This window comes from Lepidochelys kempii, chromosome 5 (genome assembly GCF_965140265.1).
Source record: "Lepidochelys kempii isolate rLepKem1 chromosome 5, rLepKem1.hap2, whole genome shotgun sequence".
Classification (NCBI taxonomy): Eukaryota; Metazoa; Chordata; order Testudines; family Cheloniidae; genus Lepidochelys; species Lepidochelys kempii.
This window is the reverse complement of record NC_133260.1, coordinates 78,942,871-78,968,411: the sequence shown is the minus strand read 5'-3', so window position 1 is coordinate 78,968,411 and position 25,541 is coordinate 78,942,871. Positions and strand designations below refer to the sequence as shown.

At 40.4% G+C, this 25,541-nt stretch overlaps 1 protein-coding gene across 3 annotated transcripts in view; it reads left to right on the top strand.

Annotated features, from left to right (window-relative positions):
- The first annotated feature begins 15,128 nt into the window (after nucleotides 1–15,128).
- The window catches only part of CEP120 (centrosomal protein 120), a 74,723-nt gene continuing 64,310 nt past the window's right edge, over nucleotides 15,129–25,541 (top strand). For all 3 annotated transcript variants that reach the window (XM_073344816.1, XM_073344815.1, XM_073344817.1), the window contains exons 1-4: nucleotides 15,129–15,551; nucleotides 20,002–20,158; nucleotides 22,194–22,308; nucleotides 24,867–25,008. In XM_073344816.1, the coding sequence (XP_073200917.1) occupies nucleotides 15,503–15,551; nucleotides 20,002–20,158; nucleotides 22,194–22,308; nucleotides 24,867–25,008 (463 nt within the window). In that variant the 5' untranslated portion in view covers nucleotides 15,129–15,502. The remainder of the gene's footprint in view (nucleotides 15,552–20,001; nucleotides 20,159–22,193; nucleotides 22,309–24,866; nucleotides 25,009–25,541) is intronic.

Genomic DNA, 25,541 nt, shown 5'->3' with positions numbered 1-25,541 from the left:
ATTGGGCCAGAGAGAGGGTGAGGAACCCCAGTGGGCCAGTCAATATTCCACCCTGGTCCCACCAATCACAGAATCCATTTAGTTGCTATCAATATGTCTGTAAATTTCTTTTCTAAATTCTGATCTAATTTTTGAGGTTGCAAAGCCAGCTAATTAACTAGACTAGTAGGGACTAATTCGTTAGATAATAGATTAGATGATACATTATATATGACCTGTTTCAGAGCAATTTGTACATGGGTCTTAGTTTCAGAGGAAAACATTGTGTGCAGTCCAGGTATGTAGCAAAATTGGTAAAAATATGAAATCAATAACAGTAGTGCTTTAGTTAAATATCTAAGACAGGATGCTATATTTGATAAGCTGCACTTTGCTTACATCTTACAATATCCCTGTTTAACAAGGGATCATCTGGTAAATAAATTAGGTTAGGAATACAGCATCTCACATTTGTCATCTCATTTCTTTTCCAATGAGGAAAAATAACCCACTTTTGGAGTCCAATTTTTTTTATGACAACTGTGAAGTCAAGAGATGTAAATATACAGAGGTGCACAAAATTCAAATTAAGTCATAAATAAATGCTTTTGTTCATTGAAAGTGTAATAACATGTTTACAACCACAGGGCAATTAAAGAAACCCCCTTATCGATTTATGGTTTGGGATTTTGGAATGGAAAGTCATTTCGAGATAAACCTCATTCTAAGGGGGAGCTTTAGGTTTTTCTCAGCCAGATAGGTGTTAAAATACAACTTGGCCCTTCTGTGCTAAAATGTCTTTGTTAAATATCTACCTTATATCCTAGCCTAAGCAAGCCCTGCACATGGTATCCTAAGCCATTTTGCTACCTACTCTTAGATGGATTTAATCCTCTGACAGACAGGTAGTGACACAAAGAAAATTCTTCAATATTTTAGACAATATACAGTCTCTATAATTTATGATTAATTCATGTTTGCTAAACACAGCACTTTAGACATTCCAACTGCTATAAGGGTATTTGTTACTGTCTTGGCAGGAATCTGTTGTTATGAGGACTTCATGTTTCAAGTGGTTGTTTATACAAACTAGTAATTAGATCTGATAAAATCTAGGATTACATTAATTTTTCAGTGTCTGCATTGACCTGCCGTTAAATCTACAGTATAGAGATTATGAACTGACTCCAAATATTCTCCTGGTGCAAACGGCACACAGCTATCAAAATAACCCATTTTGTGTGGATAACAAATCCATGTGTTAGTTAGCTAAAACAAAGAAGGGCGCACAGTTAACCCATGTAACCCTGCTGAAATTTGACTTTGAGTTCTTGCTAAATAAATTGACAGAAAACCTTTCATGAGAAAACAGAAGAAAAGGAAATACATTTGTGAACTGTTGGTAGCAGTGCCAAATACCTCTATGGACTTTGGATAGTTTAATAATCATCTGCACAAAATCATGACATGAAAGAAAACTGTACCGTGTGCAAATCAGTGCTACTAAACTAGTTGAGCTACTTGGCTGCCTAACACACCTTTTATAGTTTCATGTGAATAAGAGTAAGAATTTCAACTTTTGTCCATGTTATGCAAATAATTTAACAACTGTATGATTATTTTGAGGTCCCCTTTAAAATAATCCAGGTTTAATATCTTATTGCTCAACCATTTATCATGAACTCATATGGAACTTATGACCCCAAATTCACCTCAACTGGAGGAATCAATAGGGCTGTAGTACTGATTTACAGTTTGCTCAATCACTTGCAGCATAACATTAATGATCTTGATCCCGCTCTTACATACTTTAGTCTGAAAATCCTTGTCATATAAAGTAGACTAATCTGGTTTGTTTAAAATAAAAACGATTCTGGGCCAGATTCTCAACAGGTGTAAATCAACATAGCTCAGTTGAAGGTAATGGAGCCACATGGATTTATATCAGCTAAGGATTTGGCGAGTTATCTGCAGTGTTGTTTCTTGGATTAAAAAACCAAACCAGACTCAAAATTTCATTGATGTCATTGTAAATCTCTTTAATGACCCAAGAAGTCAATTAAAACATTTGTATTGACAGCTTTCTTTTGGAGAGGTCATATACTTTTACTAATGTAACCTTGATACCTCACCTTAAGCTATCAATGCTGAAACAACATTTCTAAAACATATTACCTTCTGAATGATTCATAGACCAGAACTGAAAACCTAGACAACACAATGACAGAATTCTTCCTTTTCAGATAATAATGTACAGAAAGAAGGGGAGTGCTGCATTATAAACCTGATTTAATGACCATTCCAGTCAATAAAAAGAAACCCATTAACTTCAGTGAGCATCAAGTTGGGTCCTAAATGGGTATACAAAATAGCGTTACCCTAGTAGTGAAATAGGAGTGACCCTTTGCAATTCTAAACACAAATATCTTGTGAACGCACTTAGATGTTAACTACATAACTCTTTAAAGAAAAGAGCATTGTAACTAGCAAGAATGAGCTCTTTCGCCTGAGCCTGAAAACTAGGCAGCCTAGCCTCCAGGCACATTAATGAGCTCAGCTGGGCTGTGATAGGACCACCTGATTGGCTGGCCTTCCTGATTGACTGAAGGGAGACAGCAGGCCTGCTTTTAAGCTCAGCAGCAGCTCACTAGTTACTCCCATATACAGCTGTATCTGCCTTGTTTCAGCTTTGCTCTGGCCCTTCTTGCAGTTGAGTATTGTCTCTGACCCTTGACTCTGGTTCTTGGCTCCTGTTCTAACCACTGGGAACACACCCAGTTGTGACAGTAATTACAAGTTGGTGCATTATTTTGGCAACTTTACGTAGAAGGTCAAACAGTAGTTACCATGCACTTTACACTCTGATTTAGAAGTTGGGAAACCTTTTGGACCCTGTAAGTATTATACATCTTGTAATTTAAAAACTTTTAAATCATATTCCCCTTCCTGCCCAGGATTCTTTTTTTAAAGCATGACAACTTAACACCTTATACCTAGAACTGGCCTAGTAGATAGAGCATTGTGCTGGGACTCAGGACACCACCAATATTCCTGGCTCTGCTACTGGCCTGCTGGGTGATCCTGGGCAAGTCACTTTACATCTCAGTTTCTTTATCTGTAACAGGGAGATGATGATGATAGTATAACAGGGTGGCTTGCCCCTGGGCTGCAATGCCTGGGCTTAGGTCAGCCCTGATTACAAGATGAGCCCCACGTGAAAGGAATCAAGTGATTCCAATATAAAAGGCAGCAAGACCACAGGGTAGGCTGGGCAAGTTTGAGAGACTGTATAGCTGGGATTGATGGGGGAAGCAGATACAGGGAACAAGTGAATGAAAATAAAGAGAAGTCAAAGGAAGCAGAGCTAGAAGGGAATTGAAGATAAAGCTGTAGCAAGAGAGTCTTCTGCAGGGTCCTTGAGGAGGGCACAATACCTCAGGGAGGAGGGGTTGTGTCCAGTTTAAGGCTGGATGGAAAATGCATTTTTTGAGGGGGGGGTCTTTAGGGAACAGTACTAATCTAATAAAATACCCATACCCTGAGAAGGGCTGTGATTGAACTGTGAAGTTTTATTTAAGAAGAGGAGGAAAAACAGGAGCAGGGCACTGTTGAGGCACCCCTGGCCACAAGGGGGTGGCTTAGGTGGCTGCCACTGTATTACAGATACTGCCCTTCTTTGTAATGTGCTCTGAGTTCTGCTAATGAAAAACACTATATAAAAGTATATCAGTTTATAACCTTTCTGCTTTCTTCCTTCCTTCCCTTTCTCTCCCCCCGTCCCCACCCCCATTCTATAGCTCTAGTTCTAGAAGGGTATGTGTGATGGGTTCGATCACAGAAACTCCCTTGGGACTGTCACCTGATGTGCTGAGACTTTATGCCAGTCTGCTCAAACACTGACCCGGGCTCTGAACCACACACCTCAAAGCTGCAGACTTAACTGAAAACAGCTTAAGAAGTGCTCCCGTCTCCAGCACCCAGATACCCAGCTCCCAATGGGATCCAAACCCCGAATGAATCTGTTTTACTCTGTATAAATCTTATACAGGATAAACTCATAAATTGCCCACCCTCTATAACACTGATAGAGAAAGGTTTCAGAGTAACAGCCGTGTTAGTCTGTATTCGCAAAAAGAAAAGGAGTACTTGTGGCACCTTAGAGACTAACCAATTTATTTGAAAAAAGAAAAGGAGTACATGTGGCACCTTAGAGACTAACCAGTTTATTTGGTGAGCTGTAGCTCACGAAAGCTCATGCTCACATAAATTGGTTAGTCTCTAAGGTGCCACCAGTACTCCTTTTCTTTTTGCGAATACAGACTAACACGGCTGTTACTCTGAAACCAATTTATTTGAGCAAAAGCTTTCGTGAGCATCTGATGAAGTGAGCTGTAGCTCACGAAAGCTTATGCTCAAATAAATTGGTTAGTCTCTAAGGTGCCACAAGTACTCCTTTTCTTTTTACTGATAGAGAAATATACCCAGCTGTTTGCTTCCCCCAAGTATTTTAATTACTTACTGTGGCTTAATTAATAAGCAAAACTGATTTTATTAAGTATAAAAAGTAGGATCTAAGTGGTTCCAAATAACAGACAGAACAAAAGGTCTCTTGTAAGGTATAAGGTCAGAATCTTTTGTCTCTCTGGGTCCCCACTCCCCCTTCTAAATGGAAAAGCCTCAGGTTGAAGATGGATTTCAGTACTAGGTGACATGGTCGCATGTCCTAGGAGACCCGAAGCCTTCATTCTTCCTGGCCTGACTCACAGGAAGGCTTGCAAGTAAACAGAGCCTTTTACAACCAATTGTCCTAGTTGATGGGAGCCATCAAGATTCCAAACCACCATTAATGCCCCACACTTTGCATAATTACAATAGGACCTCAAAGTTATATTTCATATTTCTAGTTTCAGATACAAGAATGATACATTTATACAAATAGGATGACCACACGCAGTAGATTATAAGCTTTGTAATTATACCTTACAAGAGACCTTTTGCCTGAATCATATTTCATTTACATTATATTCACACTCATTAGATTGTTTAGTCTGCAGAAGAGAAGAATGAGGGGGGATTTGATAGCTGCTTTCAACTACCTGAGAGGTGGTTCCAGAGTGGATGGTTCTAGACTATTCTCAGTGGTGGAAGAGGACAGGACAAGGAGTAATGGTCTCAAGTTGCAGTGGGGGAGGTTTAGGTTGGATATTAGGAAAAACTTTTTCACCAGGAGGGTGGTGAAACACTGGGATGCATTGCCTAGGGAGGTGGTGGAATCTCCTTCCTTAGAAGTTTTTAAGGTCAGGTTTGACAAAGCCCTGGCTGGGATGATTTAATTGGGGATTGGTTCTGCTTTTGAGCAGGGGGTTGGACTAGATGACCTCCTGAGGTCCCTTCCAACTCTGATATTCTATGATTCTATGATTAGCATATTTTCATAAAATCATATGGAGTGCAATGTCACAGTATGTTGTAATAATCAGGCCTACAAATGTACCCTAATTGTGAGCTCAGCTGTAAAAAGTGAGTGTATAAGTTCAAAAGATGTCATAGCAAACTGTAACAATAAATGTTGATTGGGAAAAGGTGCAAAAAGGAGACAGACTAAATTAATCCAAGCAAAAAGGTCTACTTATATATTGATTTTCACTTCTACATTTCCTGAGAAAAGTGGAAATCAATAAACCAAAATTGGTATCAGAAATTAGGTCTAATTGGTGGACAAAATAATAAGGGGATGGGCAAAACTAACCATCATCTCTTTTTGGGGGTCCTTAAAAAGAGATTTTGGGAGACAAATTGTCATTTGGGAGACAAATGAACTTCACCTTCATGGCTGCCACCCTTGCTGTTTCCTGGGACACCAGATATTCTTCATCTCCATCCTGAACTAGATCGGGCCAGAGCGGGAGACAGATGAAATTGCCACCTCCAACAGCTCTAGCTGAATCCCAAACACCACCTGGGATGTGAGACTTTGTCTCCCCACAATCCTTGTGTCCTTTTCCTTCCCTACCTTACTACTACTTTCTTACATTTTTGTCTATTAAAACTCTGGCTTAGCCAGTCAATAGTGCATATTTTGTAATGCTGCTGGGAGCAATGTCATAAAGCAATGTCATAAAGAGCCCAATGCTAGTACAAGTTTGCCAAGGTTTGGAGTGGCTGATAAGACCATATGCTAGACCTGTGTTTTTCCTGCATTGAGGTTGCACTAGAGACAGGAGTTGTACTTTTTTTTTTAATCGCTGCTATTCTTTTCTCTCCCCTTTTGTGCTAACTGGGCACTTTATTGGCATAGATATTTTTAAAAAGTTAATAGGATGGTTATAGGGAATTGGGGCTGGGGCAGAAGGGAGGTGAACTCAGGCCTAGGTTTCTCTTTACCAATGAGGTGGATATCCCTTCCACAATTTTTAGGACATCTAACAGTGAGGGCCCAAATCTCCCCTTCCTGAAAAGGTCTTAAAGCAGACAGAAACAGCCTCTGGGGAAGAGCCCCAGCACAAGGGGATTTATGAGCAGTCCAAGAGTATATTACAAGTCCTCAGGCTACTTTATTTTATATTGTGTGGTGAACAGACCCCTAGAAAGGCTCAGAAAAATGGAAGCACAAAGACACCATTCTTGCAACCAGTGCAGAAACACAGTAAATGAGAAGTGGGACCTGAATCTCCAGTAAATTGCAGTTGCTTCTCATGTGTAGTTTTCCATTTTATTCTCTTTCCACTTTTTCTAACAGGTTTCTTAAATACCACTGACAGTTCAGTTCACTAATAAAACTCTTGTAAATTATGTATTAACACAGAGATTCTATATCCTCCAACCCCTCTTCCCTTCCTACTACCCATTCCTATTAATCCTCTTCGCCATAATACCCCCATCCCTTGCTCTGTGCTCAGAGTCCAAACCCTTCTCTCCATAATTCTACCTACCCTTGCACCCCCCAATCACACCATGCCTCCCAGCAAGCACTTGTATGTATAATTTATCTTCTTTTCAAAAATAGTTTCAGTGCCATCTGAATATTCTGCTGTACTCAGATTACATTTCTCACAAATAAATAAATACACCAAAAAAATAAAACCTACAACCTACAATCAACTAACAAAAAATCCTTGACACAGGCAGATTTTCCCTAAAGTGTACAGTTCATTCTCAGATTTCTGCTCAGGGTTGGTTTCCAACTTTAAAGAATGTGTAAACTTAATGAAATGCTGTTTTTCTTCTTGGGGCTGTATCTCAGGAACCCATTGCTCAAATCACCCCCACACTCTATTGCTAACCCTATCCTACGCTCCCGTGAGGCATAGGAAATTTCAAGACAATGTGTGCAAGCAAATGGATTTTAGTGCATGTGTAGATGTCATCCTTTAAACAGGATGGACTTTCCAACCTTAGTTAGTCAGAGTTCCTGCTTGTCTATAATATTGTATGAAATTAGAAGGAGGAGGGGCTCTATGCATCCAGCAGTAGCATAGCAGGCTCAGAGAGGTGTGAGGTGGTCCATTCATCTTAATGAGATGTTCTCAGATGGAAGAGAATACCCCACAGCAACGCATATAACCTGAAACAGCAGCTCTGAGATACGTTAATGCTCTATTCATGTCAGTGGGTGTTCCCATCCTCCCTACCCACTGCTGGAGAGGCTGTGATATGTGTTAAGCATGCCAATTCTCAGCTCCTCACTCTAGTGTCATCAGTGTGTTCTTGGCCTATGCTCTGAGCATGCACCATCCTAAGCTCCCAATCCTAAAAGACACAGCTTCCCCTGATATTGACTCACATGTGGGAAGTGGGTGCACAGATGATCTCAGACCCCCTTAGAGGGACATAGCACCCAAGATCCCAGTTTGGAGAGGGGCTCAGACACCACTAGAAAGACAAGCCCCCCTAGAACCTGGCTCACGTGAGCAGGGCCTGGATGGGGGTCAGATCCCCACAGATGGGGAGAGGTCTGCTAGACTCTGGCGCGTGCACAGAAGGGGAGAATGTGGGGCTGACCAGCATCCCTGCCCCTATTCTCCCCCAGTCCCACTGCCACTTTCACCCATGTCTTTTTTTCCAGTGTCCGTCTGTATACTCTTAGAGCCACCCAGGTCTTGTGATCTAGAGGTAGTTTTCCAAATAGTTACCCTTTCTCTACGCACATGTGCAGTGTAATCCATTAGGTGCATGATTAGGCATATGAGCCATAGGGTTTGTGCACACTTACAGCACTACAGCAGTGCAGATGTAAGTGTAGACAAGCCCTGCTGCAGCGCTTAGTGAAGAGGATACTTACACCAACGGGAGGTGGTAGCAATGTTGATAGGAGAATCATTGCCGTCAACATAGCAATGTCTACACCAGGAGTTAGGCTGGTATAACTTCGTCTGTATAACACACTTCTGAGTGACATAGTTATACCAATGTAAGTTTGTAATGTAGACCAGGGATCAGAGTTGCTTGGTGCACACCTAACCGGAGAAGCAAACTCTTTTTCAAATAGTGTTTTACTTTAATTTCCCGCAAAGGGCTGCTGGGTGCCATACACTGTGGTGGGGTAGCCCTGCAGCATCTGATGACCTGGCGCAATGATCTGAGCCCCGGTTTAGTCTCTATCTGTGAGCAAAAAACCACTGCTAGAATGTGTTAACTCTAAGAAAAGTTGTGTTTTGGAGGGGGGCTGTATCTTTGGAACCCCTGGGTCAAATGGCCCCAAATTTGGACCACCAACCATACCCCATGTCCAGCTGAATCACACACAATTTCAATATAATCCAAGTAACAGTGCAGTTTTTACAGCACTTTGAAGAGTCAAGCTACAAACAGAAAAGGCTTCTCAACCTTAACTATAGCAGAGATGAATGAACTTGGGGATGATAGAAGGACCATCGCCTCTATTATTAAAAAAATAAAAATCCCAAACTCCCCACTCCACTGAACACACTTCTTTTCCTGAGGAGAGAATGAGAGAACAAATATGTGTTAGATGTTAGTCACATTGCTTAGTGCACTATGGGAAGGTGCTTAGATACTACAGTGATAGGCCTGGTACAAGAACCTAGATAGAAAAGAGCAGAGGAACAGAATGAACTAAAATGTAATTATAGAAGGAACTGCAGTGTTCCTTTAGAGGTTAAGTTAGGTTACAGGAGTGCATAAGGGAAAAACATGATGCAATGACACCACTAGTGGAGAAGCAACTGAAAATGTTTATTGAAGTGAAGGAAGAAGAGATGGTGAATTAAGTAATGAACCTTGTAAAATGAGGGATAAATTAGGGCACAGGTGCAAAATTAGAATGTGAGAGATCAGTGAAAACAGAAATTGCAGGGGAATGTTAATGGTTAGAGAGAGCTACTGTAGCTGAACAGTTTCTAGGATTGGAAGGAAAAACAAGTGAATTTGGACTAGTCTTTAACAATACCAGTCAGTCATAATTTCCATATTTATGCCATAATTAGTCTAGCAATAGAATGTATGAAGTACATTAAGTAATCGACAGAAAATTAAGTATAATTGTTTACTATTTATAATATATATTTTTCCCTTCGACTCCTTGATGAGTTAAGGTAGAAGTAAGACCTGGGGTAGTGGATGGGCTATTTACTACATGCAAATTTCACTATAAAATGATAGATGGATATTTCACTATAAAATGATAGATGGATATTGAATCTTGTGTAATTCTAATCCCATTACTAAATGAGGGATTTTGTGTTTAATTTGTAGAGCATGTGCATTAACAAGAATTGAATCAATGAAGTGGAAAGATTTCAATGCCTAGGTGGTTATGTGGTGACTTCAGTAGTCACACACACAAACCAATGATTGTAATGGAGTAGAGGTTGACTACTTATTGAAGAAAACACTGTGGCTGTTCTTAGTGATTGTAATGACCTACATTTGGTTCAGTCTGAATTATATCTCAGTTTATTTAGAATTTGAGGTTTTGTTTATTTATTTCACTCAGTCAACGAAAACAAATATGCTGCACTGAAACATTTAAAATATGAATCATACTGTCATTTGCTTTACATTGTGTTAATTTAGTCCCCTTTCAGCTCTCCTGTTCCTGTTAAAGTCTTAAGGCCATTAGATTGTTCCATCCTGGTAACCTTTCAGCCACAAAGATGAAAAATGTGCAAAAATTTAACCATATAAATTTTCATTCCTAGAGTAAATGATTTCCTTTACCAAAACACTTGCTTGGGGTGTGGATGGGAAACCATTATAAAGACTGGCCAAAGAAGAAAATCAGACCAGATAAATGTGGGTGAAGTGGGGTGGGTGTCACAACTCTCAGGTTACTGATTGGAAACTCCTGGTGTCTGGTCTCTGGTTAAGCCCATAAGGGGGCACTCCAATGCACACAAATAAGACTCCCCTATACTAAATTAAGCTAAACAATCTGCCTTCATTTAAAGGCGGAGGAGGGCAAAGTCCTTCTTGGCATAGTCTCAGATTCACCACCATGGGGCCAGTCAAGCCTGTTCCACTGTTGGTAGATCAGTGAACATGGGAATCAGTGAGTAGCCTTGTGGTGGGGAGGGCAGCTTCCCTGAAGCTCTCTGGGGGCTTTTCTGGGACTGGGAGCTGTAGAGCTACAGTCTACTGTCCCCCCAGAGCTGTCCAGATGTCTGGAACTTCCTGCTTTTAAACCCTTATTCCATCCTTGACATGATGGGAGGGGGAGGGAAGGCAGGAGGGGGTTTAGAGGGGGGAGCTGTAGAGCAACTTGTCCACAGTAGCTCTTTAACCCCTTTGTCACTGGTGGGGGTTTATACACTCTGTCTCGATGGAAGAAAGTAAAAAGGGGTCAATGTAAGAATGAGAGAAAGCGAGAGGTTGTGAATATTAGAGAGAGAAGACCATGGAAGAATATGATTGGCAGGAACAAGGTTAGAAGTTGAAGGGGGAAACATGATGAAATACAGAAGTTGAACACTGTTGAGGAAGAGGGAAACCTAAATATGTATAAAAACAATGAGGTGTCCTTGTGGCACCTTAGAGACTAACACACTTATTGTTAGTCTCTAAGGTGCCACAAGGACTCCTTGTTGTTTTTTGCTGCTACAGACTAACATGGCTACGACTCTGAAACCTGAATCTGTGTGATGCTTCCCAGAGTTGTAAAGTATCTTGCTACCATCTCCCTGCTTTGTCTGCATATGCCAGAGATCAGATTCCTAACTCCACCAGCCACAGGCAACGTAAGTATTCTCCTCTCAGCATATGAAGGCTCTGCTATCCCTTTGCAGGTTACAATAGATACAGTCCACCCCTGAGTGCTCCAGGCATCCCCCTGGAGTGCCCAGCCACTGATCCACTGGACATTCACAGAATTATCATACCCTGTGCTCCCAAAAGAGCAGTACACCCCAGCTTTTACTGTTACACCCTTGATCACTGCTTCACTTAAAGCACAGCACTTACATTTGTTTATAGCAAAAACAAGAATATGTTTATTGAACAAAGCTTAGACATACTAGTGATAGCAAGTAGAAATATTGGAAACCAACAGAAATACTGGAAACCAAAATAGAAATATTTGCTTACCCAAAGTCCTCCTTACAGCATTTTCCCACCAACATTGCTGAGACCCTCCTTTCATGTGCCCAAGCGCATTGGCTGTTTGTCTCCCCAGATGAAAGATGCCAGGGTGTCTCTCTGCCCCTCTACATGTACTAGACTAGTAGTCTATTCTTCACTTTTAAGCAGGGTTCCTCCCCCGCGCCTCATCTCTTCCTGTTAATTTCTTCTCGTGAAGTCTCCACAACATCTTCATTAGCAATTGACTAAGTATGCAAATAGACTTCCATTGTAAGACACAAAATACACAGTGACCAGCCAGTGCCTCCTGTCTGGTGTAACCTGCATGTAAATACAGTACCAGATACATGGGGTCCCTGTACCCTCTGCCAGTTGACACAAGAAGTCCTTGGGTCACAATGGGACTAAATCTAATTACATTTTTGAGCCAAACAACATATTCACTTTGATTTCTAGAATAAATGTTATTGCAATCCTTATTTTTAATTCTGTATAGCCTTACAGATGGCTGGACCCAACTGATTTGGGGTAATTGCCCTTGAGAAGGCATTCTTCCCCAGCAATTGCTCTAAGGGGAATCAGCTTTCAACTATAGCTAAGGTCCAGAGGAGGATGTTGTGAAGATATGCTGAATAAGCACATCTCCTAGGCACTGTGGCCATGTTCCTTCTGTAGCCATCAACTTTTCAATTGGCTGCCTCCAGGCGCTATCAAAGCTGCAGGCAAAGCATGTGCCCATAGCCTGGTTTCCAGTGGTTTCCAATGACAGAAAACTGAGAATGACTAAAGTGGTGGATGTGAAGGTGACTTAGTGTGATGTGGAATGTGGCTTATTCAGGAGAGAAAGGTATAACAAGAAGCAATGGCTGGAAGATAAAGCGAGACAAATTGAAATTAGGCACCATTTTTTAACAGTGATGGTGACTGGAAGCATTGGAACAAGCTACCAAGGGAAATTGTGTGTTCTCCATGTCTTGATTTCTTCAGATTAAGACTGGATGTCTTTCTGAAAGATATGCTTTAGTCAAACATGTTATTAGGTTCAGTGCTATAATGAAAGTCAGACTAGATGATCTAAGAGTCCCTTGTGGTCTTAACATCTATTAAATCTAGCATACTTTGGATGCTGTAAAAATAATCCTTCTTTAGGATTATCACTTATGTCTTGCTCTCCATTATTTATTCTACATTTATGTTGGAGGTCCGTCATGCTTTTTTTTCTTATCAACCACAGCCATGCCGCATGCATGATACAACTATATATGTATGCAGTGTTTGTTGTAGCTTTGTTGGTCCCAGGATATTAGAGAGACAAGGTGGGTGAGGTAAAGTCTTTTATTGGACCAACTATATGTGTGCAGATAGCTGGTCTTCATTATCGTAGTGAAAAAATTCACTGAACCCACAACTTTGTTTCAGCTCTGACTTCAGTGGGGCACAATATAATACCTACAGCAGTTGCTTTTACATAGTCAATGTTTGTCAATTGTTTTCACGGATATCTTCTATTCTACGTTTAAAGGGAAAACTGTGATATTTCAGATACCACTGTGTGGCAACCGTTGGCTGGACAACACTTTTTTAATGGTGACTTGTCTATACGTACAATTTTAAAAAAAAGCTTTTGGCTATTTTTTCTTGACCTGATGTGTTCAGATGATATGGAGTGTATGTCAGAGATCTGCATACACAACTATTTTGCAGTCAATTTTCATTTATGAGATATTATTCTGCATTTTTGATCCAAATGTATAGTTACTTAAAATCAGGATTAAAAATGAACAAATTAACAAAAATGTCAAGCACATAAAAACTTGCAGCAAATTAAAGGCTGGATCCACTTGCTATTTAAGTTATTTGAAGAACTTCTATGGTCTTTGGACATATTTCTGCATTTTGGTATACAGATTGGGTCTCAGGAGTATCATCTATGCTATTTGGAGCAAAAGGGTGAAAAATAGTGAACTGAGGCTATTTGATTTTGAGACTCAAGATATTTCAGTTTTGTTCCTGGCAAAAACAATTTTATACTATATTGTGGCTCACAGCTTGTGTAGCACTAGCATTATTTGTATGTTTTTTAAATAGTTGCTCATAGCACTTCAATGCCAAGTCAGTAAATACTAGGAATAAGTTATTAGATAAAGAAAAAAAGTTTTTCACCTGTTCTGTTTATATTTTTCACAGTTATTACATCCATAATATTTTATTAACAAATATAAATAAAAGGATATACATGGAATTTTACAAATAGAAATGTAATTACTTTTGAAATTTAAGTTACTTTTCTTAAGGAAGTCTTCAACAGTCTGGAGACTCTAAAACCACGTTTTGTTCCTTCACAGTAAGAGCTTGTCTACATGTGGACATTTACCAGCATAACTATAGAGCAGTGGTTCCCAAACTTTAACAGCCCGCGAACGCCTTTCACTAAATTGTGAAATCTTGTGAACCCCCTCCTAAAAATGAATATTTCCAGGGAATTTAAGTTTAAATTTCCTCCACACTGCGTGGGACTCCTGCTGCTGGACCCCGTTGACCTCTCCGGTCAACTGAGCTCCACTGAGCTTGGGCTGCAGGTCCTGCTGACTGCCAGGGCTTGGGCTGCCAGTCCTAACTGCCCAGCCCCGCTCTCCCTGGGGCTCAAGCTGCCAGCCCCACGTGGATCACTGGGGTTTGGGCGGCCGGCTCCCCCACTGACAGGGGCAGGGCTCGGGCTGCCAGCCCCAACTGCCCAGGCCCACTCTCCCTGAGCCTCAGGCTGTCTGCCCTGCAACCAGTTCCCACCTGCTGCCTCCAATGCCCAGGGTCCTCTGGCCTCCATTAGTGAAATTTTTCTGGCAAATCCCCTGTAATGTTCTGCGAACCCCAATTTGGGAACCACGGCTACAGGATATAAAGGTACCGCTCTCATTATACTGGTATAGCACCATGCGTGGCCACTCTGAGGTTATGTCTACACTACTGGGACTATACCTATGTTGCCATAACTATGGCAGCATAAGCTGAGTGTACCCTGTAGAGACAGAAGGGGTTTTCCCATTGCTGTAGGAATTCCTTCTCCCGGAGCAGCAGTGGCTAGGCTGATAGAAACATTTTTCTGCTGACCTTCTCGCTACAGTGGGAGTTAGGTCAATTTAGCTATGGCACTCAGCACTCCTGAGTGCAGTAGTTATGTCAACTTTAATTGCAATTCTAGATCACACATTCTAACGTAGCAATTCCTTTCCCTGCTTCAGTTTACACCACCTTCAGTGCAACGTAACAGGCCCAGGATTGTGGTAGCTGGGTTAGATTTGTATGCAAATGAGGCTGCCGATAACACTGCCTGCAAACCCCCTCTCTGGACATTTCCCTCGCACCCCAGCCCTGTGGCACCGCTGGGAGGATGGAGAACATAACAGCACGATCTCTGATTTCTCTTGCTTTTGCACGCCCCCATCTAGAGCGCTGGGGTGTCGTTCTCCCGCCTCAGCCACAGGTGGCGCTGCTCCACACACTCCACTTCCTCCCACCCCAAACGCCGCTGCGAACGCTGCGCTGCAGGTTGGCCGGCAGTGATCCCAGACCGGAAGCGGCGCTCTCTCCTCTTCCACCCTAGTCTCTGTGTTTCTTTGTCCGCCAGGCTGCCCGGTGCCGCTTGGTTGCTAGGCGGAAGTGGAGCGGCGGAGGCAGCGGTTTGGTTTAAAGAGCGTCCGTGGCGGCAAAGGGCTGCGGGTGGCGGCACCGCGAGCGGAGCTGGGCGCGGCAGATCCTGCTCTCCAGCGGCGGCTTTCTGCTCTGTCCCTGCAGAGGTTGAGACGCTGCATATGGGGACCCCTCCCCCGCGCCAGGGCCCGAAACTCCACTCCCCGTAACCCCCTGTCAGCCCGGACCGGGACACCGCTCGCCCCTGCCTCAGATTCCGTTCCCCCAGCAGGGCCAGGGACCCCCCAGGCTGCCAGCCTTAGCCCGGATCCCCGATTTCCCATACAGCCCCAAAGCAGAAATGGTCTCCAGATCCGACCAGCTTCTGATCGTTGTCTCCATCCTGGAAGGTAAAGTATTGAGCCCGCCACTGTCCTCTGGGCGCAGAGCTGGCTCTTGCTCCGTGCACGATGGTCTCCTGGCATTAACATCTTTGCACTTTTTCATTTCCCCTTTCTGTTTGTTTTTTTTTGGACTATGTAAATTTTGCTAAAATACCATGATGATGGATTTAGTAATCCCTGCAAAGAACATGCCAGGATGTGGGACAGAATTACCTTTAAGTAACGTCTGTGGGCTTGCCTTACAACTGATGTATTTTTTGTCTGATTTTTTTCTCGTTATTGCCAGCAGCAGAGTACTTCATAAGGAATATACAAGAAGAGTTTGAGAACTGAAGTTGCATTACTCCTTAAAGGCACGGTCTCCATCTTACTAAAATCAGAATCACTTAAAATCTAAATGAATGAGCAAACTTTGATTAGTTTTGTTGAAAGCTCTGTGGACCAAATTCAGCTCTGATTTAAGTGAGCATTGAGTGAGCAGCTGACTGACATTATTGGCAAGATGTAGGGCCTATATATCTTAAGGAGTCCCCAAGCCACTACCTTCCACTGGGAAGGTGAAGTAGGGGTTGGAGTAACAACTGTGCAGTCTTCTCCCCCCTCCCTTTTTTTTTTTCCTGCTTGCTTGTCCTGGATGTTGTATCTAATTCAGGGTATATGCAAATAACGGTACTCCTTCTAAGGTACTGGAGAGTAGAAGTATTCAACTTTTGTGTGTCTCATTTGTTTTATGGTGGTGGTCTTTCTTTCTCCAATTTTAAATGGCAGAAAATATTGAAAGAAAACATTCATTCATGTAATACCATGAGAATAGACGGTGTAAAAATCAATTCTAGGGTGTTAGATTAATCCCTGATTCTGGTTTACTTGAGGGAAAGTGAGTTTTTGGCTACGTATAAGTTAGAATTGAAACAGTAAAAGGGAAATAACATTTTCAGTGTTGTAGCTACCGTTTGTATGATTACTTTAACAGAAATTGGGTGAGGAGGAAGTCATTTTCAATGTTGTTATAACATTTGATAGCAGTTTGTGTATGATCAGTTTAACGGTTCTGTTTGCACAATGCTTGCACATATAAATAAACAGGGAATGGAGAAGGGGACTTTTTAAAACAAAAGAAGGAGCGGGGAGAGAAACCCAAACAGGGTGACTGCAAAGTTTTGTGTATTTTACAGATGTGACTCAGACAGGTATAATTCCTGAAACGCTTGATATACTCGTGGCACTCAACTCTAGTCAGCTTTTTAAAAAGTTTCTATGCCCCTTTATTTGCCATAGCCTAATGATCTATATCTTAATTTTTTTAACACAATCATAATCAAATAAGGTTTGATGGCTCAAACGGGCTCAACGGGTAGTGATCAATGGCTCCATGTCTAGTTGGCAGCCGGTGTCAAGTGGAGTGCCCCAGGGGTCGGTCCTGGGGCCGGTTTTGTTCAATATCTTCATAAATGATCTGGAGGATGGTGTGGATTGCACTCTCAGCAAATTTGCGGATGATACTAAACTGGAAGGAGTGGTGGATACGCTGGAGGAGAGGGATAGGATACAGAAGGACCTAGACAAATTGGAGGATTGGGCCAAAAGAAATCTGATGAGGTTCAATAAGGATAAGTGCAGGGTCCTGCACTTAGGACGAAAGAACCCAATGCACAGCTACAGACTAGTGACCGAATGGCTAGGCAGCAGTTCTGCGGAAAAGGACCTAGGGGTGACAGTGGACGAGAAGCTGGATGAGAGTCAGCAGTGTGCCCTTGTTGCCAAGAAGGCCAATGGCATTTTGGGATGTATAAGTAGGGGCATAGCGAGCAGATCGAGGGACGTGATCGTTCCCCTCTATTCGACATTGGTGAGGCCTCATCTGGAGTACTGTGTCCAGTTTTGGGCCCCACACTTCAAGAAGGATGTGGATAAATTGGAGAGAGTCCAGCGAATGGCAACAAAAATGATTAGGGGACTGGAACACATGAGTTATGAGGAGAGGCTGAGGGAGCTGGGATTGTTTAGCCAGCAGAAGAGAAGAATGAAGGGGGATTTGATAGCTGCTTTCAACTACCTGAAAGGGGGTTCCAAAGAGGATGGCTCTAGACTGTTCTCAATGGTAGCAGATGACAGAACGAGGAGTAATGGTCTCAAGTTGCAGTGGGGGAGGTTTAGATTGGATATTAGGAAAAACTTTTTCACTAAGAGGGTGGTGAAACACTGGAATGCGTTACCTAGGGAGGTGGTAGAATCTCCTTCCTTAGAAGTTTTTAAGGTCAGGCTTGACAAAGCCCTGGCTGGGATGATTTAACTGGGAATTGGTCCTGCTTCGAGCAGGGGGTTGGACTGATGACCTTCAGGGGTCCCTTCCAACCCTGATATTCTATGATTCTATGATATCTGGACTGACCAAAGCCTATAGAAACACAATTTCTTAAAAATATAAAGACAAAAGCTATCGGCAGTTATACCCCTCTTATTGAAGGGGTTGTATTTCTTCTTAACCATGTGAAAGAAGCTGCAAAGTTTAGGTGTTGTAATAAATTCTGTGCAGACCTCATTACAGGTTTGGGGCCTAGTACACCACCCTGTTGAACTCATGTTCCTTACAGTTGGATCCACACCTCATTTATCTACACAAAATGACTTTACTCGGGAGAGAGCTTTCTTCTGAAAATCGTCTCAGTTTGGACATACACTTTGTAAATGTAATTTACAGTCTTCTGTTAACTTTCAGAAATTTTGGTAGGTGGGGAAAGGATGGTTAAATAAATATCTTGGGGTTTTTCATGCTTCAATTGCAGATTGTCCTAAATGAATGTTTCTGTGCTGTATCTGAAAATATCTGATTATTTCTGTATTTCCAGGCACTTCTATGTGTCTTTCGGTGTTTTCAGCATTAGATTCTCAATGAATGACTTTGGGAAGATCTTTTTCCAGAAATAGTTCTGAATGTTATTTCTAGAGTGCCCAGCACTACAGATTATAATTTGAAAGAATTGATCTCAAATTTTTGAGACATAACTACAGTAAATACAAAATGCATGTTGTTTTACATTCACAGTCATAAGGAGAAAAACTCTGTATTGTTTCTTTAAAATGAGAAATCCATTAGGCCAGAAGAATGTTGATTCAGACTGCTTTGTTATCTCTCTTGTCTCAGGAGTCATGCTATGTAGTAACTAATTAAGGGAGGCAAGAGAGGCATGCTGGTCTAAATTTTCAAAAAAGGATGATTGGTGGTACCCAATTTGAGACACCTTCAGGAAGCCTACTTTCCATAAAGTGCTGAGTATCCACCTGTTTAAGAGTCCCAAGTAGTACTTTCAAAATAAAACTTGTCACATTTGAAAATGTAGGCTGCTTTTTATGAAGTGTTCAGAATTTTAGGATGTGTATACATATTTGAGATATTAATAATGTTCCTTCTCCAGGTATATATTAAAATTTGGTTAGACTGATTACTCTTTATGGACCAATAGCTTTCAAAATTCAGCTTATACGTACTTTTGGAGGTTCTTCTAGATTTTTACATTCCAAAAATACAACTCCAACGTTTTTTAGAGGTAATGCTTCTGGGCTGAAAATTGGCATACCAAATTCAGATAGATGCTAGTCAAATTCCTAAATCAAGTATTGTGAAAATTTGTTGGGGGGTGGGGGGATTGCACAATGCCTGTCTGGCTGAGTGTTTTTAATACCGTGCTGTTATGAGCACCTAAATCACAAACTTAACAAACTATCACAGGACTCTATCTTCATTTCCTCTACCCCTCATTGTTTTAAAAAAATAATAACCTCACACCAGGTTAGTGAAAAGCTTAATGACAGCTTGTAATGAACCACTTAAAAATCTGCACCAGCAATATACCTGCTATGTATCTGACTGTCTGTCCAGCTTTGATTGCAAGCTCTTTATGGCAGGCAGTGAATTATTCTTGCTTACGACAGTACTAGGACACTGGTGTACAACAAATAATATAAAAATTCAGCCCTGGCTCTTGAGATAAAGTTAGGAAACATTGCATATTATACCCATTTAAACAACCCAATGAACTTCCAGAACTAAAGGAAAAAAATCAAAATATCATAGTAAGTGCCTGATCCCATACACATGGGAGAGTAAAGTTACTCATGTGAGTAGTTCCATTATATTCAATAAAACTACTCACTAGTAAAGTTACTGACATACATGTTTGCAAGATTGGGACCTAATAGAAAATTATTTATCATGTATATTTACTGAGGACACTATCCTACCTTTTATGTGTTGAAGTCCACCCTCCACTTCTTTGAAAGGAATGATACTTTTTTAAAATTAAGATGTGGAAAGTATATTAATATGTTTTAGAACAACTTCAAGAAGAATGATAAGGAAATTTATTTGTACAGTTTCTGTTTTCTGACAAAAACACAAGTTCTTCTGTGTTTTTAGCAGAGCTGCCTGATAGTTGTGCCTTTGTTTTTTTTCCAGGACGCCATTTTCCCAAACGTGCAAAGCATATGCTTGTGGTAGAAGCGAAGTTTGATGGTGAACAGCTAGCTACGGATCCTGTGGATCATTCAGACCAGCCAGGGTTTGCCACCGAATTGGCTTGGGAGCTTGATAGGAAAGCCCTTCACCAGCACAGGTTACATTATAAAATTGTCAATGTTGTCATTATTTTTATCTTTACACCCAGTGAAAGCTGTGTGTTTTGGCTTCTAAAAATTTTAGATGACAGTAGTACTGGGTCTCTTTTATGGCCTGCTCCCATTATAGATTTTCCCTTCTAGTGAGAGAAAGGTATGGTAGATCTCAAATCAATGAAGGCTACACTCGGAAAGACCTCAAGACTTCAGGAATATGCTGCTCCAACAGTTTCACTTTTGTTTCTACTACCTGTCCATCCCTTCTCACATTTATATCCAGACTTCTCTTTGTCCAGATCTATTCCACCCCCCAAAATCTTCTGTTCATTGAACTTTTTGAAACTTTGCACTTTTAGAGAGAGGTAAGGGATTGACTCTGTGTGCAAAATTGTGTACACAGGGACAATAGGGTTGAGGTCTGTTATTTCTCACCTCTATATATTTATTTAAAAACATTTTTGCTATTAACAAGCGTGTTATCTCTGGAGACACATATCCACAGTTTGAGATCTGCAAAACTAAGCAACTCCGATGGTATCTTCTAGACTGAGCACTGAGTCCCATTGGGTGGGTAGATAGAAAGATTAGCCTAAATAATCTACACAGAAGCCCCTGAAACCCCATAAGATTGGGTCCCTAATCCATGAACTCTTGAAACTCATTTACAAAACTTTTCTTAAACATTACGTGAATATATTGTCTTATACTATAGAATTAGAATTTATAATCCTTATTCTATGATGAGATACATTATAGCACAAAGATATCTTTATCTTTAGATAAACTGCTTTTTAAGGGAAAAGAATCTATCAAAAAATCTGGTTTATTTTACTTTTTTAAAAATAATTGATTTTTATCCACCCTTTGTAGTGCAATCTGCTATATATAATTACAGTATATATTGAAAGTTTTCCACCATGGCTTTGCTGCTACAGCACAAATGATAAATGGTAGTGTGAGTGACATTGAAGGAGTCTAAAACTCATGTATGAGTTTTATTTTAAAAAAATCTTACAGTAGAAGAGCATTATGCTACAATACCTACAGTGGACTCAAATTATCCTGTATACAGTGGAATATATTACTGGAAAACTTAATCCTACACCATATTAAATGCAAAAAAACCCCTATTACAGTTCTGAGTTATGGTTTCTGCAGCAACTATCACTTAGCCTAATTTAGCATATATAATATCGTATCTGGCGTCAACTTTATGCCTTAATATTAATGCTCAATGTAACAGACTCACCACACTTAGTTACTTTGCATTTTCAATAGTGGTACCACCATCATCAGAGAAATTTTTTCACGCCTGCTACTGACAAGTGCATGACCATCCCTGCCCAAATATATTGATGCACAAACCACTAGGGGGCATTATCTATGTAGACATAGCCATCTTTATTTTGATGGTTGTATATGGGGGGAATAATTTCAAATGTTTTGAGGCCATTGTTTTTAATGATGTAGCTAAATTTACATTCTGAAGACATACTTGAAAATAGTTCAAAGGATGTAATCAAGTAGTGAACGCAACAGTCTGTTTTTATTTTATACCTTTTTAATCACTGAATTAACACTGAAGTGAAATTCCGATTGAAATAAGTGGTGCTGCTTATTTTGTGTGTCAGTTTAATACTATACGTCCAACTGTTAGCATAAAATTTAAAAATACATGGTGATGAATGTTACATGTCTGAGAGTAGAATCTGAACCTGCCTCTCTTTCTGGTGAGGAACAGTTTAATGTAATACTACTATATCTTTTCCATGATTGCTTGGACTTTAGGAGGGGTCCAGTGAACGAATTTTTTAAAAATGGGTTTACTTACCTCCTTATCATTTATAACAGTGTTTGATTGTAGACGTTTAACAGTATATTCAGTTTGTACTGATGTGAACCAGTTAACAAGTTGCTATATTTTCAGATTTATGTTTATACTGTCATCTTTCCGTGCTGTGACCTTTTTCATCAGTTAAGTCTGATTACAGGGATTGTTGGTACAAATTGGATTTCATTGTGGTATTCTTCCAGGCTACAGCGTACACCTATCAAACTCCAGTGTTTTGCTTTGGATCCTGTATCTTCAACTAAGGAGAATATAGGCTATATTGTACTTGATTTAAGAGCTGCTCAAGAAAAGAAACAGGTATGTTATTTGTTATGAGGAGATGTTAATAACTGACAGTTGGATAGTACTTATATTTTCCATTTTTGTAGGTTCTGAAGTAGTTCTCAAAAGGAACTTGCAGAGCTCTCCAATCCTATTTGAAGGAATGTTGACTCATCAGAACATGTAGTTCAAAACCTTTTCAAAGGAGATTGTAATAGCATGTGTGAAGCACAAATATTTTGTATACATTTTATTAACATGATGAAATGTAAAATGCATCTGACTTATTTTTAAATTGGTCATTGGAGATTACTGTGATATGGCCAAGCATGTGTGAAGGTTCTTTTGCCTTCCTGAATTTTAAAGATTTTGAGAATTGCAATATTGACATTGATGTATTTGTATTTCATATGAAATAATTCTCTGTAAGCTGTCTTTAATAATCAGACTAATTTTGGATTTTTATTTCTGTCTGTAATTGAGTAGTTCTTTGCTGAAACAACCAAATTTGTATTCTTTATTTAAAAAAATAAAAATCCCTCAGATTATGGCGATGAAGTAATAGTACAGGGTGAAACTCTCAAAGAATGATTAAAATGAGTGAGAGACTGAGAGCTGAATCTGTTTAGTTTATCAAAATGGTGAGTGAGAGGTGACGTGATTACAGTGTTAAAGTACCTTCTCAGGAAGAAAATATTGGGTACTAAAGGATAAACGTGTAACAAGAACCAATGGCTAGCCAGTAAGTTTTAACTAGACATAAGATACACAAAGTGGGTGAGGTAATATCTTTTGTTGGCCCAACTTCTGTTGCTGAGAGAGACAGCTTCAGGGTTGCCTTGAAGAGCTCTGTAAAAGCATGTCTCTCTCAGCAACAGAAGTTGATCCAACAAAAGATGTTATGTCACCCAGCTGGTCTCTCTACTATCCTGGGACCAATACAATAACTCTGACAGAAATAAGTACATTTTTAACAGTGTAGAATTGGAACAAACTACCAAGGGAAGTAGCAGATTCTCCATCTCTTGATATCTTCAAATCGGTCCTGGATGCATTTTTGGAAATTATGCTTTAGCCAAATGTGTAAAATACAGTGCTCAATACAATGAAATTTTAATGTCCATGATATACAGGTGCTCAGGCTAGATGATCTAATGGTCCTTACTGGCCTTAAACTCTATGTATAAACTACACCATGGCTGGTCATACAATAGCCTGGATTCCCTAGAGCCATTTTCGCAGGGTTGAAAAAACTCACTCTTCTCAAGATAGCTTGTGTTCCATACAATTTTACCATGTGAGGGTCTGTTAGATGAGATCTTAGAAAAATAAGATTTTTCTCTATTCTGATTAAAGATTCTATGGTGGTTTTAGCCTGTTATCTTGTTGAGTATGCCCAGGCATTGGAAGGAATATGTGCAGTTTTTTCCTTTAGGAGTCTAGCCTAAAATATGGCCAGCTAATTAATATGTCTTCAAATATGTCAGTCTGTCTTGATCCAGTTTTTTAGTTATATTAAGGTAATTGGATTGGAAAAAACACACCTTCTTTGTGTATCAAGACAGGACTTATGAGTCTCACAAAACACCTGTGAGTTAGAGTGCCATCTATTATACAAAGAGAGGTAATGATTTGCACAAGGTTATGCAGGTAACTAGGGAAAAACTGGGAATAGACTGCAGATATCTTGACTCCTTCTCCCTCTGCTGCAGTCATTAAGCCACAGTTGCCTACTTCAGAGGAGACCAAGAGAAAAATGTTTAAAAAGGAAAAAATAAAGCAAAAGGCTGATGTATGGCAGTTTTTAGAGAGCTGTTTTATTGGTGAATGGCAGGCACTTTTGAGTAAACCTTGCTCAAGAATGCTTGGGATGGGGCATGTGCAAAAGGGGCAGTTCACCCCAGGCGCCCTGCTTGAGAGGGCTCCCAAACCAGTGGAATTTGAGCACATAGCATTGTGACCTGGCGCACAGGGTCATAGTGCCACTTAGGTTTGGCCTGGCTACTCCTCTGTCACGATGGAAGGGTCGTTGGGGAAAATTTGAGTGAGCAGTGATCCCATGTGCCAGGTCACAACATATAGAGCAGGGAACCATGCCCAGCCTTGTGGGACAGGAGGCGCCTCTGCAGAGTGAGTGGGGCAAGCTAGCTCCCTGCCATCCTACCCCAGATCTCAGGTGGTGAGGGAGAGGTTCAGTTTCAGATTTTGCCCCGGGGTCCCCTAAAACTCTGTGATCTTGCTGTAATTTGTGGTTTCGCTCCATCTTAGGCTGCTTCCCATGCACTTCCAAAGGCTATCAGGGCATTGTTGTTAGACATCTTGATTGTTAGGCAGAAAGGTTTGGTCCATGTCAATCTACCTAAGAAATTTGGTATAACAAAATTTCTGCTATTACGGTAGAAAGTGACAGAGAATCAGTCTGATATTTTGAAAATAAGCACTGAAGCACATTTTACATCTTTTGGCAGACTGTAGCAGAGTAATTTCATCCTGTAACCACATTATATGCCTTTGCCATTCTCTTCTTTCTTCTTTTTGGAACATACTTTATATATATATAATTTTTTTTTTTTTTTTTTTTTTAAATTCTGCAGGCACCAAAATGGTATCCTTTGCTCAGCAACAAATATACTAAATTTAAATCTGAGATACAGATAAGTCTAGTGTTGGAAACTGATACAAAAGCACCAGTGGATGGCTTTAAAGCAAAAGAAGCACCTCCTAGAGAAGGGAAAGGTTAGTAGCATAATAAACATTTTAGTTACATTTTATTCAGAAAAGTTGTGTTTTTCTGTCTGAAGAGCATACAGTTGATTGCAAATGATTGTTTTGGGACACAAGTGCATTTTACTTTAATAGCATTTTTATACAAAATATTTACAACCTATTACAGTGCATATAGTACATATAAATGTAAGCATTGAGTGCAAGGGTTATTTTATAATGGCTATCCAATCATATCAGGATCCAATAAAGCGGGTGTGCTTGTTTGCTTATTGTAATAGGATGGGTGTGAGGTTTCTGTCAGTTAAAAACAAACAAGCTGCTTATTTCCTTGACAGAATGTAGTTTTGATAGTTTGTACTTAAGATCATAAAGTACTGAAATCGAGTAGTCCGGAAAAGAGGTAGTAAAAACAGGGGTAAGAGTTGATCGGGGCATGCAGGAAAATAAAATACAGATACTGGGATGGATTTTTAAAGCAGAAGGTGCAAACTTTATTAATGTTTAGTTTGACGGGAGAGAGCTGTTCTCCTGCTCCAAAACCA